This window comes from Siphateles boraxobius, unplaced genomic scaffold (assembly GCF_051911475.1).
Source record: "Siphateles boraxobius isolate OS27281-9 unplaced genomic scaffold, OSU_SipBor_1 130, whole genome shotgun sequence".
NCBI classification, from domain to species: domain Eukaryota; kingdom Metazoa; phylum Chordata; class Actinopteri; order Cypriniformes; family Leuciscidae; genus Siphateles; species Siphateles boraxobius.
Window position 1 is genome coordinate 31,090,001 of NW_027508734.1, and position 16,995 is coordinate 31,106,995.

At 35.5% G+C, this 16,995-nt stretch overlaps 1 protein-coding gene across 2 annotated transcripts in view; it reads right to left on the minus strand.

Moving 5' to 3' along the window:
• The window catches only part of smarcd3b (SWI/SNF related BAF chromatin remodeling complex subunit D3b), a 79,198-nt gene extending 62,625 nt beyond the window's left edge, over window positions 1-16,573 (minus strand). Inside the window, exon 1 of one of the 2 annotated variants that reach the window (XM_077229243.1) lies at window positions 16,295-16,573. In XM_077229243.1, the coding sequence (XP_077085358.1) occupies window positions 16,295-16,306 (12 nt within the window). In that variant the 5' untranslated portion in view covers window positions 16,307-16,573. The remainder of the gene's footprint in view (window positions 1-16,294) is intronic. The other variant, XM_077229240.1, reaches the window with a different exon arrangement.
• Between the last annotated feature and the right edge of the window lie 422 nt (window positions 16,574-16,995).

Consider the following 16,995-nt stretch of genomic DNA (forward strand, 5'->3'; position numbering starts at 1 on the left):
CCTGAGACTGTTCTGGATGCTTGTTCAACGGCTAAGGCATTGAAAGTATTGTATGTTTAAGTAACTAACAGAGGTTTGGTATAAGCTGTAGACCCATTGTTAACATGGTGCTTTCGAATAAGAAACTGAATCTGTTCAGATGGTTAAATGACTCTTTTCCATAGCTTCATTCCCCTGTTTCTGTGATTGAGTGTGTGTGTTTGTTCAGATTAGTTATGTTTGTGAATTAGTTATATAAAACTTTAGTGCACATTCATGTGAGTTTTGATTCTGGTCCTTGCTTGTAAATCAATGTCCCTCTAATGATGCAATCCCAGCTACATGGTAAGAAAGAGTTATTTTCTGTGGCCACAAAAAAATAGGCTATCCTTTCTGAGAGTCGATAGACGATCAATACGGAGTGTTCGCTGGACAAACATATTTATTTATTGTAATATTAATTCAGCTACACCAAGTTAATTCTAATAACTACACTCTAAAAAACGTTGGGTTATTTTGTGTACCCAATAGCTGGGTTAAAAATAGTGGGTCGTTCTGTTGGGTTATTCGGAACATTTATTGGGTTGTTTCTATAACAACGCAGCCCGTTAGGTTGAAATTCAAATTTCAACTGTTGACCACCACAGCTGACAGAAGATAACGTTACACGGGTGAGTTAATATTACACTACACAGTATGCATATTGTAGCCTATGTTATTATTTTTTTTTCGTTATAACATGACTTTAAGCTCTTACATAGTATTATTGCCGTTTTTCGTTCTAAATGTTCGGCCAATTATTTTTATCTTTATATCTCCCCTGTATGACTGCTTTTTGTCCGCTATCTGCGACTAACGACACCAATATGGCCATATAGCCAGCCAATTTCTTAGTAGCCTACTCGGTTGTGATACTCTTCCTAACTTTCTATGTTCTTTCCAATACTTTTTGGGAAAGTTATTAATATTTTCAGATATTAACCGGCGCGCTCGGCTTCAAGAGGCAGCGGAAGCCTGGTCCATCCATCCAGTATCGCAGTCACTTACAGGAAGAAGGTATGCTGTGTTATATAAAGGCCTACATTGTAGCGCAAATGTTTACTTGGGCTATCCCATAGATATAAACACTATGGGGCTATCCCAACTACAGTGTGAATTTAAAATACTACAAAGTGTTAAACTAGGGTGACCATACGTCCTCTTTTTCCCGGACATGTCCTTTTCTTCGGACCTAAAGAAAATGCGACCGGACGGGACCCTCCTTAAAAAAAAAAAACGTTTTATCTAGACAACTCTATAAAGATTAAAAGTTAAAAAAGATAACTACTCAATAAGACATAAGTTATTACAATAGTCAGTTGAGTTACATAACACTTTTCAGATCGCCACATGCCCATTAAATTAATGACGGTTGGTTAAGACTTTATTCCTTTATAATAAACTTTAACTTATTACTTTTTAAGTAACACATAGCAGTAAAAGGACATTTTAAATGGAGGTCAGTTACCACAATACATGGCAATTGCAGAAGCTCTATATAATAATTATAATGATATAAATAATAAAAAATATAATAATATATATTTATATTGATAACCAAGCCATGTAATAAGGTGCAGTAACAATTAAAGTATGGAAATCTGTTTATCAATATATATTTATATTGATAAACAGATTTCCATACTTTAATTGTTACTGCACCTTATTACATGGCTTGGTTGAATTCTAATGTAGAATGTGGTGTGTTATTTCTTGATAACAGACCGCTGCTAAGTATAACACACCGTTGCCATGAAAAACAGAGCGTTGCCATGGACGCAGGATTCTAACCGTAGATACGGAACAGACTATTTTCTTTAGCGGAAGCAATACAATCGTTTTTAAATCAATAAACTCCTTTTTAAATCAATATTTTGTGTCAAATTATTGATTTATTTTGTAGGTAGCCATGTAATAAGCAGGATATTACGAGGCGATTGTTATAGCGAATACAACCCTTTCAGGCTGATTCAAGCTCCGCTTCACGTCGGGGTCATAATCAGGCTGTCGGGGTTGAATTCACTATAACAACCGCCTCGCTCTACATTATCACTTACATATGAGGTGTTGGTGTGATTTTAACTTTTCTTTTTCTTTATTAATTTTTAGATTGCTCAGGACTTTGGTATTTTATACCCACATGCCAAAGATAAACTTTTTGAAATTTGGGGGCATGCATCTTAGCGAATCCTTTCATATTGCAGGACTGAGAAGAGAGCCTTGGATCTTCTTCCTGTTCAGACTAACATTTCTTCTGGTGAGAAAATCCTGCAAAACAGCTCTGTACTTTCATGTCAAGTTATAATATTTTGTCTATAATATAATGCACTTGTTTAAAGATTAATCCAATGTTCTTTCTGTTTTATGTAAAGACACTCTTGGAGATGTTGCTTTAAAAACCCTGCCAGCTATCTTTCCTCCATAGAGTGCCAAAGTTATGACGTCACTTTGTAGGCCAAAACGCGGAAGTGAGTTAGCATTTTTGCACTTCCGGTTCTCTCGCCCTAAAGTCTATGGGTTTTTTTAATCGGTTTTTGCTAAATCTCCTGAAATAAGGTCTGTGGTTAACAAAGCCTCTAAATATTTTCACGTTTTGATCTATAACATAAAACCCCCCAGTTATAGCCTGCTTGTGGTTTTTTAAACTTTATTGTGTCTGCTTGTGGTTTTTAAAACTTTATATAGGTTTCAGAATGTATAAATTTTGGATTAACTTGTAAAGATTATCTTGATAGACAAAACGTGTCACAACTCTTTGTTGAACACAGATCTTATTTTTTGCGATTTTCCAAAAGTCTATGGGGAAAATGCATAGCTTTTCGATCGAGGGAACCCATGCACCGCTAACTTCCGAGTTGTCCTACAAATTGACGTCATAACTATCGGCACTCTATCGGTCAAAAGTTCAGTATGTCGTACCACAAGGCTCAGTACTAGGACCGCTGCTGTTCACTCTGTACTTGCTACCATTAGTAGATATCATTAGGAAACATGGAATTAGTTTTTACTGTTATGCTGATGATACTCAGCTCTATATTTCCTCAAAACCTAACGAAACTCACCAATTCACAAAATTAACCGAATGCATAGCTGATATAAAAAATTGGATACTAAATAGTACCTACTACTAAATTCTGAAAAAACACAGATTCTAATTATTGGACAAAAAACTTCCACACGCAATATCCAATAATACTGTTTAACACTTGATGCCTGCTCTGTTAAGTCTTCGTCGTCAGTTAGGAACCTGGGTTTGCTCTTTGATACCAATCTCTCATTTGAAAGTCACGTGTCTAGTATCTGTAAAAGCGCATTTTTCCATCTTAAAAATATATCTAAATTACGTCATATGCTCTCATTGACAAATGCGGAACAACTAGTTCATGCGTTCATGACCTCAAGGCTAGATTATTGTAATACTGGGTGGTTGCCCTGCACGCTTAACAAACTACAGCTAGTTCAAAACGCAGCCGCTAGAGTTCTTACCAGAACCAGGAAGTACGACCATATTAGCCCGGTTCTGTCAACACTGCATTGGCTCCCTATTAAACATCATATACATTTTAAAATATTGCTGATTACTTACAAAGCACTAAATGGCTTTGCTCCCCTGTATTTGAGCGAGCTCTTAACCCATTATAGTCCTTCATGTCTATTGCAATCTCAAAATTCTGGCCAGTTGATAATAACTAGAATATCAAAATCAACTGCTGGCGGTAGATCCTTTTCCTACTTGGCACAAAAACTTTGGAACAATCTTCCTAACATTGTCCGGGAAGTAGACACAGTCTGTCAGTTCAAATCAAGACTAAAAACACATCGCTTTGGCTTAGCATTCACATAACACATTGTAGATTGCTATAATTCAATGTTAGGCTGCATAGTTTAGATCAGCTGGAACCGGGAACACTTCCAATAAATCCTGATGTACTTAGTACATCATAAGAAGGATGGCGTCTACGCTAATATTAGTCTCTCTGTTTATCCCAAGGTTTACCGCAAACTGACAGATCCAGGCCGTATCCAGATCTGAGGAAGGACCATAACATGGACACGATGACAACACATCCCTGAAGTGCCAGCCTCATCAACACTGTGAAGGCCTCATGGACACCTCAACAAACTCATCTCCATACCCGCGTGATGACTCCGACCACTAATCAGATGAACTGAATAAATATTGTGAAAGTTCTGATATAATCTGACTTCTGACCTATTATGCCGCCTAAATCATAATCATACACTGTTCGTTAGTTGGCCAAAGGAGGACTGGCCCCCTGACTGAGCCTGGTTTCTCCCAAGGTTTTTTTCTCCACTTGTTCACCTGATGGAGTTTTGGTTCCTTGCCACTGTCGCCTTTTTTTGCCTTTATTCGCCATTGGCTTTTGGCTTGCTTAGTTGGGGACATTTAACATTTAATTTTGAATTTAACAATACTATTACAACTTTACTTTCCAGTTATCTCTGTAAAGCTGCTTTGAAACAATTTGTATTGTAAAAAGCGCTATATAAATAAAGGTGACTTGACTTGACTACAACTGTTTATTTGTGTTTTTGTGTTCCATGTTTCTTAGAACTTAAAACATAACTCTAAATTAATTTTAACATTAATATTCTGTGCCTGGAGGTGTTCCCTCAACACGTCGCCTTATGAGGCAGTTTATAATTGCATTACTTTTTTTATTTTATTTATTGAAACAATTTCTTACCTTTAGGTAAGTACATCAAAACAATTGCAACAATTACTTTTGAATGCAATGTCTAATTGAATGTAAATAAAGCATTGTTAATATACTTAAGTTGTGAGTTATTTATTTACATGGCAATAATAGTAATTATAATTAATATTAATAATAGGTTGATTAAAGCATTTTGGCCAAATAACCCAACAGATTAGTTATTTGTAACCCAATTTATTGGGTAAAACTAGTTACCTAATTTATTGGGTTAAAATAACCCAACAATAGGTCGGTGCTATATCAACCCACCATTGGGTTAGCTGTTGGGTCGTTTTTAACCCAACTTTTTAAAGTGAGTAATACACATATTTATAATTAATTATAACAAGTTATGATTAATTAATCATATTTTTCCGTTTGAGTTAATTTTATACAATCCACAAAAAAAAGTAGAAAACTGGAATTGCTGACCACTTGTTTTAGGAAGTTCAGATTGGTCCTTTTTTTGGGAGACAATAACTCCATTTGTTGTGCATTTTGATCTTTGAAACTTTGCAGCACCTTTACATTCACAAACAGCTATATTACACACTACATAAAAGGTTGAATCAAAAAAAGCACAATAGGGTATTCTTTAATAGAATTAAGCACACTTTAGGGAGTTATAATTATGAAATAAATTCTAGGTTTGTTAACTGACCAGAAATGTTTGAATTGCTGACCAACCAAAGCAGTTTAGTCATTCAAAGGGTCATGAACAACATAAGGCACTCTACTGAGCTAAAAAAAACATATCTTTATAAATATCAACATTTTCAGATTTTTTAAAATATATACAAATTATTTGTCAAAAGTTAACTTAGCAAGCTGATTACTTTGCTTTTAGTTGAATTCACAATCTATTTTTTCTTGCATAAGCAAATCAAACCCCCTCGTAGGCTTGCAGGAAGATTCTGCAAAGCTAGTTTTACCTTAATGCTGCCAAAGCATTCCAGTCCAGCCAAATAAATAAGTACTTAATTGTTTCCAATTTCTGCTCACATGTGATTCAGATCTGTTTTTCTCATGACATTATGAACAGCAAAAACCGATATTGATATTTTCAATTCAGATTTGTGCCACGTCCTAATGTGGCACTAAATCAGATGCAGATCATTTGTTTTGCAATGCCACCGCAGTCTGAACAGTCATATTGGGATTCATGCGACTTTTACATCACTCTAGATTAGGGATGGGCAACTTCGTTCCTGGAGGGCTGCTGTCCTGCAGAGTTCAGCTCCAGTCCTGATAAAAAAATAGCCCTTGAAGCCCTTGATTAGCTTGTTATGGTGTGTTTGATTAGGGTTGGAGCTTAACTCTGCAGGACAGTACCCCTCCAGGACCAAAGTTGCCCAATCCCTGCTACAGAGCAACATCCGTCCTAATTCTCCGCTCATGAGATTCACATTTCAAAGATTTTACATACCTGTCATTATCAAGACAGTTGAAAAAGGTAGTCAGTGAAGGACAGAGATGCATCAGAGCTCACAAGTATTACAGTGACAGCTCTATATACAATCTATAAGCAAAACATGAGGGCTCGTATCATAAATGTTTAAAAACTCTACTCTCTTTTTTTGCATCTTTCTCTTTGTTTTTTTATATTACCCACTCATTACTTTTGTATGACACTGCTGCATGACGTCTTTTTATCATTCTTTTGCGCATGCAGGTCAGTTAAGGACCATGATCTGTTCGCACTGGAATCTGATATTGGCAGATATTGTGATATATAACAGCGGTGGACAGTTTCAGCTCAACATACCCCACAGATCATTTATTATACTATGTTGTAAATCCCATTTTTGAGTGGATGGAAAAACATATTGTTTACGTGCATAATCTTTAGATGCAAATGAGCTGCTGCTAACCACCCTGCTTTCCAGAAGAGGGCAGAGCCTTTACAATTCCTGCCTCAGATACTCTGCCAAAAACTAAAACATCTGTTAGGTTTTGATATCTCTATCATCAGGTCTGTGTATTAAAGTGAAAGCAGTGTAATATACAGTACCTACTGCTATATATGCTGTTAATATGAATCAAACAACAAAGAAAAAAATTCAATAACTGAATAACTTCAGTAGCTTTAATGAGAATACTTGAATGCTTCAGTTAAAAATGCTCTGGTGAGGGGATAAACACGGCACACTATGTACAGCTCACTCAGGACGGGGGCCAGTCTGTCAGCAGTTGTGGGCATTTGTGACATCACATTGCATAGAAACGGCAAACGGCTTATTCTGAGACGCTGCTTATGATTTATGGGGCTTAAAACAAAGGAGTGGGCAATTTTTACCATTATAGGGTGGTTGTGTACACACACTGCCAACACATATTTATGTTCAAACACCATGTAAAAGTGAATTTTACATAATAGGTCCCCTAAAAGGCAGCCCACTGCAATCCTTGAATGCGGACCTGTCCACATCACCATCTCAACGGGTAGGTTTTACGTAAATAACAACATAACATTAAAATAACGCAAATTAATGTGCATGAACCTTCCCCGCTGCCGTAGAAGTTCAAATTGTATAAAACTAGTATGTATGCATAGTGTTATTCTTAACATTTTATGCATTTAGCCCACTTTGACCCAAAAAAAATGAATCGAGATATAGGCCTAATTAATTTGGAGTGTTAACAATGAGATTATGTGGTTCTTACAATCAATTTATGTCATTTTTTACAAGATGGACAAAATTTGTCATCAAAAAAGTAATTTGGTTTAAACATGAATATATCTAAAATTATTAATTTGCAGATAATTATTCATGGAAAAACCTGATTTGACATTGATGTTGAGATCGTATATAGTGTGTACCATGGAAAAAATATAAAATAACATTATCACTGATCTCATAAATGTAATCATTTTATTGGACTACTCTAAACCCTCCAACATATTCAAGTAAAATATTGCACAGGGAAATGAGAAAAGGGGAAATGTACAAAAAAGCCTAATCTGCTTTATATTTGTATTATTGTGGTTCCCTTTAGTTATTAAAAACAATATTATACTATTTAAATATTTACTATATATCGGTTTTACTGAATGACCGAGGCTGGTTATACCTAATGACTATGTTTGCTGCCCTTTTTATTGACATTATGAATATTTAAGACAATACACAGACAAAAATAGTTACAAAAGCACATTTTATTTTTAATATAATATTAATGCAAAAATGTACATCAGACATGAAAACATTTCTGTCAGGACCACTATCTTCAAATACGATTGACAATTAGCATACAGTTGGGATCAGCGGTCTGGTTCTGTTCTGGGCAGCCTAGCATGGATAAGAGCAGGGAGAGCAGCAATAACCCCCCTTAGGGTAAACAGAACAGAAGCAACATGAATGTATAGCAGATATCATTATTTTAATTTTTTAATGTACAACACAATTCGAGAATTTAGTCTTGATTCAAAGGGGAATCAGAATGCCAAATCCTGACAGGAGACAGGAGGAGCTGGGGAAGGAGGAGGGTAATCAGCTCCTGAGAAACACGATAGCTGTTGATAATACTGAAGGAGATTATATATGATTACTGTGATAGGCGTCGTATTCTTATAGGTAGACATGGATCAGCTGAGAGTCACTGATGAGAGCTTGACTAACGTGACGCTTGATTTCATTGTTATTGGGACGAATATATTACACATATTGTTAATGATATTAAAGTAATCAAAACATTGAAGCAATTAATTGTTCTTGGAACAAATGTTTAAATTGTTAAATTTAAACATTTGTGTCACATTTAAAAACTCTGGGGTTCAGGTTCAGTATATTGTTTATGGTTTTGCCCTCATCCATATAAGACTCCTTTATTCTTGATCTTTTTGGCCAAGTTCATCAATTGACAGGTGTTCGAGTTTTCTTCTTTGGTAACTAAAAACAAAAAGAACTACTACTAATGATAATACTAATGATATTATATTGGCAGGTGTTCCTGTTAATCACTTACTTTTCTTTAGTTACTAAATGCAAAATAGAGCCGATTGTATGCATTGTAACAGTGTTATGATGCAATTACTACTATATATAGTATCATAATAATAGGAAAAATATTAATTAAATAATAAAATTAATAAAAACAAATGATACTTTTCTCTTCTTTTGGCAAGTATCTCTTCTTTTTTAACAGGATGAGCTTTGATCCTTTCCCAGTAGCGAGCTGCTTTTTCCTTGTTTGATAAAGGCATCTGCAAAAGTAAAATTCTGTCAAAATTAATAAATAATATACTCTGCACATTTCCTATTAATAAAATGTTGTATTTATTCCAGATATGTACAAATATGACCTACATACATTGCTGTCATTCGGTACAACCAGTAGGTCATTCGGTATAACCAAATTTTCAGTATTACTGAATGACACTTTTGGTAATACCGAATGACATTATTTTCAAACAATGCTAACAGGCTGATATATAGCTAGCTAGCAAGTAGATAGCAAAAAGACAATCAAGAATGTTATATTTAGTACAAGTTTTAAAATATTTTAAAAAATTCCATGTTTTGTAACGGTTGTACCGAATGACCTAATATTTAGGGACATGTGTATAAAGCAAGTGAAAACATGAATTTTTCAAATAGTTAAGAGTGAGTTACTTACTTTACTTCACGACCGTGTGGTCCTTTGCAGGTGTCTGAATGATGTCACATGATATTGACTGCATGGCTTTATCCAAAATGGTGCCTTTATATTGGTTACTCCGAATGACATCAATGAAATTAATTTTTCCGGACATTCTTTCTCATAACAAAGCAATGACTTCTACACATAATTTTAATACCATTTTGCTCTATATTGATATATAATGGTATAAAATCATGCCAGAATAAAAGAAAATATATAAATTTATTACATTTTAAGATATTTTAATCACAAATGAAATAGCTGTATTGGCCTTCGGACGGTTAAACCGAATGTCCTTTTGACACTTCCAAATCTTTAAAATAACTTTATATTTAGTAAAATATAATAACCTTTTGGATTCAATAAAAGAGATCAAGATGCTTACATTGAATGTCATATCTTTGTTTTTTTTATTATTATTAAGGCCTTTGGACAAAAAAATTACCCGTCACGTTTATATTCTTTGTCATCACCCATTTTGTTTTTCCTTATTTTTAAATACTATGCTATATCCCACCCATTTGTTTGCACACATGAAGTAGCCTATCATTAACCTAAATTGATATTTTAAAGCTGCAGTCCGTACGTTTTTTTGTTCGAAATTTACTAAATTTATATAATAAGCAAATACATAATGAATCCATTTTCCAAACCATGTTTTTGTCTTATCCTGAATCACTATGATACACCTATAATAAGTGTTTATATTCAGACTATTATAGACTGGTACAGGCCGTTTCTCTGCGGAGTAGCCCAGTACCTGTGTGACTCGTCATAGTCAAAAACAGAGAGAAGTAGCTCCAGCTACAATGTTCTTCCGCAAGATGCATGCAGTTATGTTTATTAACCGCTAGAGCGTTAAAAGTTACAGAGTGCAGTTTTAATATATTTAACGTTTTGATAGTGTATGAAAAGTTTTTGTAATAAAGTAAAACGCTAATTTTCTAACTTGCAGATCAATACATATCTGCATCCACTAATCTTCCATACTGACTACTGGCTACTTGACAATTCATAAAGATCCCAGCAATTTTTTAATAACTGTCATTTGGTTTGATATTTTGTTATACTATGTATAATTATATTCAAATACTTTTTGGTTTCACTGTGTGTGTCAAATGAATTAAACATTTAAATAAAAGAACAGGCTTGGATTAAGTACAAATACATATTTAAATCAGAGATGCAAATTATACCACAGGTGTCTAATAAATTAGAAGACGTATTGTTGGGCCGAACAAAGGGCAGCATGACATGAGGCGTATCTAGAGTCCAGCCATCCTATCATTCTAATTCTTTACTTTTAGACCAACAGAAAGGCAGCAAAGGAGAAGAAAAGAAAAAGAATAAAAGAGAGCATTTAATAACTACCCCTTCATCTCTCTGCCTGCACTCTTACTTGTGAATGAGCCGATTCTCCCTAAAGCTCTTGAGGTGTGACAGCTAGAAAAAGCGGATTCTTGAATACTAATGGGATTTCTCTCACTCTCAGAAGATTGCTGGGCAATGAAGCGAACTTCTGTGATCCATTCTAAGTGTTGCTGGCCCCGCTGGAATTGTTTTCAGGGAGAATACAAGGCTACGAGCTCAAAGACACACCTGCGGCTTGTTACTTTAGACCACAACCTGGTACTACAATAATGTCCCTCTTTGAATCTACTGACTTAATACAGTACTTTGAAGCTTATCTGGCCACATGGCGTACAATCCTCAAATGTTAAAATTTTTAACATTAAAAAAATTGTTGAGAAACACAGCAGACAGTAAGAAAACTACTCATAATGTATCAAATTATTTTACAAAACTTTACAGCAATAAAAAGCAAATCAGTGTTTCCCCGCTGGATTTTCAGCGCCGCTACAAAATCTTTCAATGATCAGCAATATCACGACATTCACTTCATTGACTAAAAACACTGTCATGGCGACCGGCGGCGCTGCATGCGGTGGCTCTGAATCCCCTTTTTAACAAGGAGGAAAGAGCCACATATGGAAATATTTCCGATTAGACTAATGTCACGTTGCCATAAGGGGCCGTTCACATAGCACGTTTTTTGCGCGTGCAAATTCATTATTTCAAATGCGGCCGGCGCGCTCGTTTTTTCAAGCGCGCCTTTGTTCATGGTTGCATAGCAACGACAGACGCCACGGGAGAGCAAGCGCTTGTGGAAAGGAGAAAGCGGTACGAACTGCGCTCTCCATGAAGACGAGAAAGTATCACCTACTGCTCATAGTCCTGATAGTTAACGTTAAATCATATTTAATTTTTCAGATGAGTCTACTAAACTTGTTGGTGTCCTTCAGAAATCATTCTAATATGATGATACGTGATGCTCTTTTTTTTTTTTTTTAAGATTCTTTGATTAATAAAAAGTTAAAAAGAACATCATGTAATAATATTTCACTATATTAGGCTATTGTTTTTTCTGTATTTTTGATTAAATAAATGCAGGCTAGATGAGCATAAGACTTCTTGCAAAAACAAAAAAATACCCCCACAATATCATTCAATTACCAAAGCGCCTTAGAGATCTTCTATAAAAAGCCCAGAAAAAATAAGTGCTCACAGATTGGGTGTGGTCTTTCCCATTACGATAACATTTTCAATAAATTGTAAATAATCTTTTTCTGGGTTGTGCCGTTTCATTTTTCCCCTAAACAATTTCTACACTGAAAAAATTTTGGAGTAGGATTTACTTGAAAAAAGCTAGGCAACTTTTTCCACTCAGAAAATGCTAGTAAATTTACAAAGATTTGCCAAGTAAAAACCTAAACATATTTATCAGTAGCTTTAATTACAAATCTTTAATTTAAAATTTACTTGGAATATGGAATTAAGCAAACTTTACTTAACCTAGTTAAGTGAAAGTAACAAAGAAAATAAGTAATTTTAACTTGGCTAGTAAAAGGTTGATAAATATCAATTTAGTTGAAATTTCCTTTACATTACATTTCATTCAAACAATTTTATTGAATTATACCAGTCATTTATAGTATGTGTTTTACTTAGAGTATCTAAGTAATTTATACTTCATCATGTCAGATGTTAAGCATAATGTGAATGCAAAGACCTCAATACTTGGTAGACAATACACAATGACGGTAACATTTGATGGATCGTTTTTGTGTTTGAATGTGTCATTTTGAGCAGAAAATTTACTCGAAATGCCACAAAATGGCAAGTTACTAAATCCTGACAACAAAAGCAATGATACAGTGTAAATACTGCTGGAAACCAGTGAAAAATGAACCTCATTAATTATTCAAGGTCCAGTGCATGATGGGAACCCCAGTGTCAGAAAAGTTGAGTAATTTTTACTTAATTTTATTGAGTTGATATTTACGCTTTCATTTCTACTCGCTTGAATTAAGTACTGATATGGAATTTACTTAGTTTTTTTTTATTCTTGCATGAACTAACTTTTTCTTGTAAATTACATTGGTTTTTTTCAGTAGTATTTACCTTACCAAAAAATCATTTTTTACAGTGTACCAAGCTGAAAATGAACACAAAAGAAAACATGAACAATCCTGTCTAAAATTATAAAATGAAGGTTTCTGTTTGTGACTGCAGTTCAAGGTACGTGCTGCAATAATCATGCCTTGAATCAGTTGATGGTATGTCATATTTGTTTTTCTCAAAATGTCCATTTCTATCCACAAAACTTGCCAGAAGTCATGGTTTAAGGGGTTATTTAAAAAAAAAAATCTTCCAGGGTGCATGCCACCGGACCCCACCACGCGCGGCTTGGTAACAACCTCGGGCACATAACAGCACCGCTGCTGGAAAAATTTCTAGGGGAAACACTGCAAATAATTGTAAATAAAAAAAGACTAACACAACTATAGCACACATTACTTTAGTTTACTATTTTAGTCTATTTCTCGTACAAAAAGCTATTACATTGCTTTTGAAAACAAGTCATATGGACTACTTTTCTGGTATCCTCCTGGTTCACTCCTGATCATTCATTTTCATCCTCTATAAATAAAGAACAATCTGTGCTTTCAGAGATTCAAAATCTTTAGGGTTTGACCATGACAACTTTCTCTGTTTTTATAAATGCCTGAAATAACAGTTCCAAACATTTGAGAAACCGCAAGAATTCTATTTTATATTTACCAATTATTGTTTATATTAAATAATTTTTATGAGATGCTTTTCACGGAAGAGTGTGATTTTCTTTTAACAGAAAGGCTTTGATTTCTGACATAGGATATTAAGACTTGTGTTTTTAACTATTTAGGGTACACTACAGGGGCAGGTTGCACCACCTTTGCATTAGTTACAACTTAGCCTAGTTTGATGTAAATGGACACTAATTAACAACTTACACAATACTAAATATTTTTGTGTTGCACCATTAAACTAAGTTGCAATGTATCTCTACGTATAAACTAAATATTTATGGGTGCCTCCAATCAGGAGTAACGGTTGGAATAAAATAGCAGACTGACTGAACTGTATCAATAAGCTCTTGTTTTACCCAACAGACTACAATTCTTTAGACATATGATAATGCTGGCATTTACACTCACTTACATTATAGAGTGAGAATCTGTGAATAGATTACTATTTTGTTAGTGGCTCATCAACACAAACCCGTCCTAAACAGCGCATCACTGTGTGCATCAGTCCGTGATGTACATGTGAAATAAAATCAGTCATATAAATAAATGTAATTTCTTATGTTTTTTGTATCAGTATTTATTTATTGATCCTTATTCATTTCAATTACATTTTCGGAATGTTATTTATACTAATAGAAAATTAGAACTACTCATTATGATCACGATTAAGTATTAAAATCATATTTTTAAATGTAACTTATTTTAACAGTTAGTTACATAAGACAAAAGTTAGAATGAAGGGATCAAATATAATAACCACACTGTTACCCACTCAAACTTACATTTAACATGTAATACTGCACACAGGCCCAAAGACAATCAACATAAAAGGGAGAGGTGGACAGTAACAAAGTACATTTGCTTGAGTAGGCCTACTGTACTTAAGTACACTTTTTTTGAGTGTCTGTCCTTTCCTTGAGTATTATTTTCTCTCGAAACTTTTTACTTTAACTTCACTACATTTGAAAGACAAATATCATACTTTTTACTCCACTACAATTCTGTCAAGGTCCTTGAGTAGAAAGTAGTACCATCAGTCAGGGGATGATTTTGGTTGGAAATGAAAGTCGGGTTGACGCCAGAACCCTTGGTTTCTGACGTCAACCCGATTTTCATTTTCAACCACAATACAACGTCTGTCCAACGTTGGAGATTAACGTCAATCTGACGTTGGATTCTGACATCAACCTAATTTTCATTTTCAACGTTGGGTTTGGTCTTCTAAATGCGAATTTTGTCATTGTTTTGGAGCACACTAGCTTATAGATAACAGGCTAACATTCATACTAAAATCCCAAAAATTTTAAAGAGGGCACTATTTGAGAGCACAGCATTTTAGGTGTCCGAAACCATTGTGGACGTTATTGAGTGCATTTATTCAATCCCACTACTGGAACTGTGTTCTAGAAATAAATTTGATATTGATATGAGGTTAGGCAGACATAGATACAGAGGCATAAGGTACTGTAAGTACAACAATGCAACAATAATAAAACAATGCATTGACATTTACTTTTGATACTTAAGTACTTTTAAAACAAGTACTTCTGTACTTTTACTTTAGTAAAAATCATTCTTTACAACTTTTACTTGTAACAGAGTAATATTTGACCAGTAGGCCTAGTATCTGTACTTTCAATCAAGTAAGGAAGTCGTGTACTTTGTCCACCTCCTGCAGCCCCAGCTCCATACAAACCAGCTGGGACAGCAGACATGAGTGGCCCTGCATGTTCAGTCTATCTACAGTACAGTCAGTGGCAGTGTGCGTTCCAGCAATGCAATCAAGCAGAAGTGATGCAGCAGTTACAGAGAATTCCAGCTGCTTGCGTCTCAACACAGATAAAAGCTTGTGTATAGCACAACTACTGAATACTCTTAATTAGTTTTATTGGTGATTCACTCAGGAACCCGATGGATATAGGAGGGGGACACATTTGGGAGGGAAAGGCAACTCAAAGATAAGATCACAAATGCTTTGTCACAATATACAAGAAGAAAACAGGACATAAAATATGCTACAGGAAAACAGACCTTTTATAAATCTATGCCATATTATAATATGTGGTCATATGAAATAACACATGCATTATGATGACCCACACGAGAAACTGAGAAAAAGACTGGAGCTTAAATATAACACAAAAAATAACTTTTTTATACAACCTCTGTATAAGCATCGCCTAACTGCTTTAATTATTTCTAAGATCAATCCATCTAACGTTACATAAACATACCTATGATAAATCACATACCTTCACGTATAGAAAAACAAACAAACTGACTCCACATTGACTATTAGAGTGAATCTTGAGGCAAGGCATCTTTATGTTGCAAGTAACACTTTCAATCCCAACAACTGAGGCTGAGAGATAATTCGGCTCGGAGAGATAATTTGGCTCTTTACATCGTACAAAGGGGCATCTGAGGTCTCAACATCTCCGTGCTGCTATGAACCTCTCACTAAAGTCAGCATTAAGAACATGAAGGACCCTCCATCCGTACTGAAGTCCAGTGATGAAGAAGACAGAATTATTAACACGTGCGCCAGTGTGTGTGTGTGCGCGCGGGTGTCCTGTCTAGCTTCAAATAGTATCTGTTTTTTTACATTGCCAAATAAACTAGATCCAGTCGGAAAACTCCCATGCGCACTAATCTGACTGCCTGTGATGAGATGGGCGGATTATACACCATCAGGACGGCAACAGACCGCAGACATTAAACACTGTTGTTTAATAAGTGATTTACGGAGCAGATGACATTCTTATGATGTTGCTGTAAATGTCCTACCTTCCTCTCCATGGCAGATGGTTACTGTGGCCGGTTGGTCGCTAAAGGGCAGCGACAGATGAAGAAGCGGGTGTGTGTCCGGAGCGATGGAGATGAAGTTCTTTATAGCTTAAAGCAGAAGCATACACACACTCCCTGTTGCTTGGTGCGGGAGTGACTGGACAGTCAGTGTGGGGAGAGAGAGAGAGAGAGAGAGAGAGAGAGAGAGGCAGCGGAGTGAGGAGGGGATGCAGCCAGAGACGGTAAGCGCTGAGGCGCATGCGCGTCTTGTCGACCGCGGCTTCGAATAAAATTCAGGGGTTTGGAGGGAGCGTCATCAAATTGCACGCCTCTCCCTGCGCGCTTTAGCCAGTCACTCACTCTCATGTGCTGATGGAATACAGTCGGAACTTTTTCGAACAGGCCTGATATAGCCCAATAAGCAACTTGCGTATGAAAAGTCCGCCAAATCTCTGCACAAGAGATTGCAGCAGTAAAGATAAAACAAATGTGTAGAACACTTATCACATACAACAACCAAGCAGCTGGTTCGTGGTTCCCCCTCACAATAATAGACTTTGATAATCGTGTGACGCCGAGACGAGTTTTTATTATAAGTGTAATTATTATTATAAGATAAGTGGACTCAAAAAATTAAAATTCTGTCATCATTTACTCACCATTATTCCGTAACTGTGAGACTGACTTTCTTCTGTGAAACG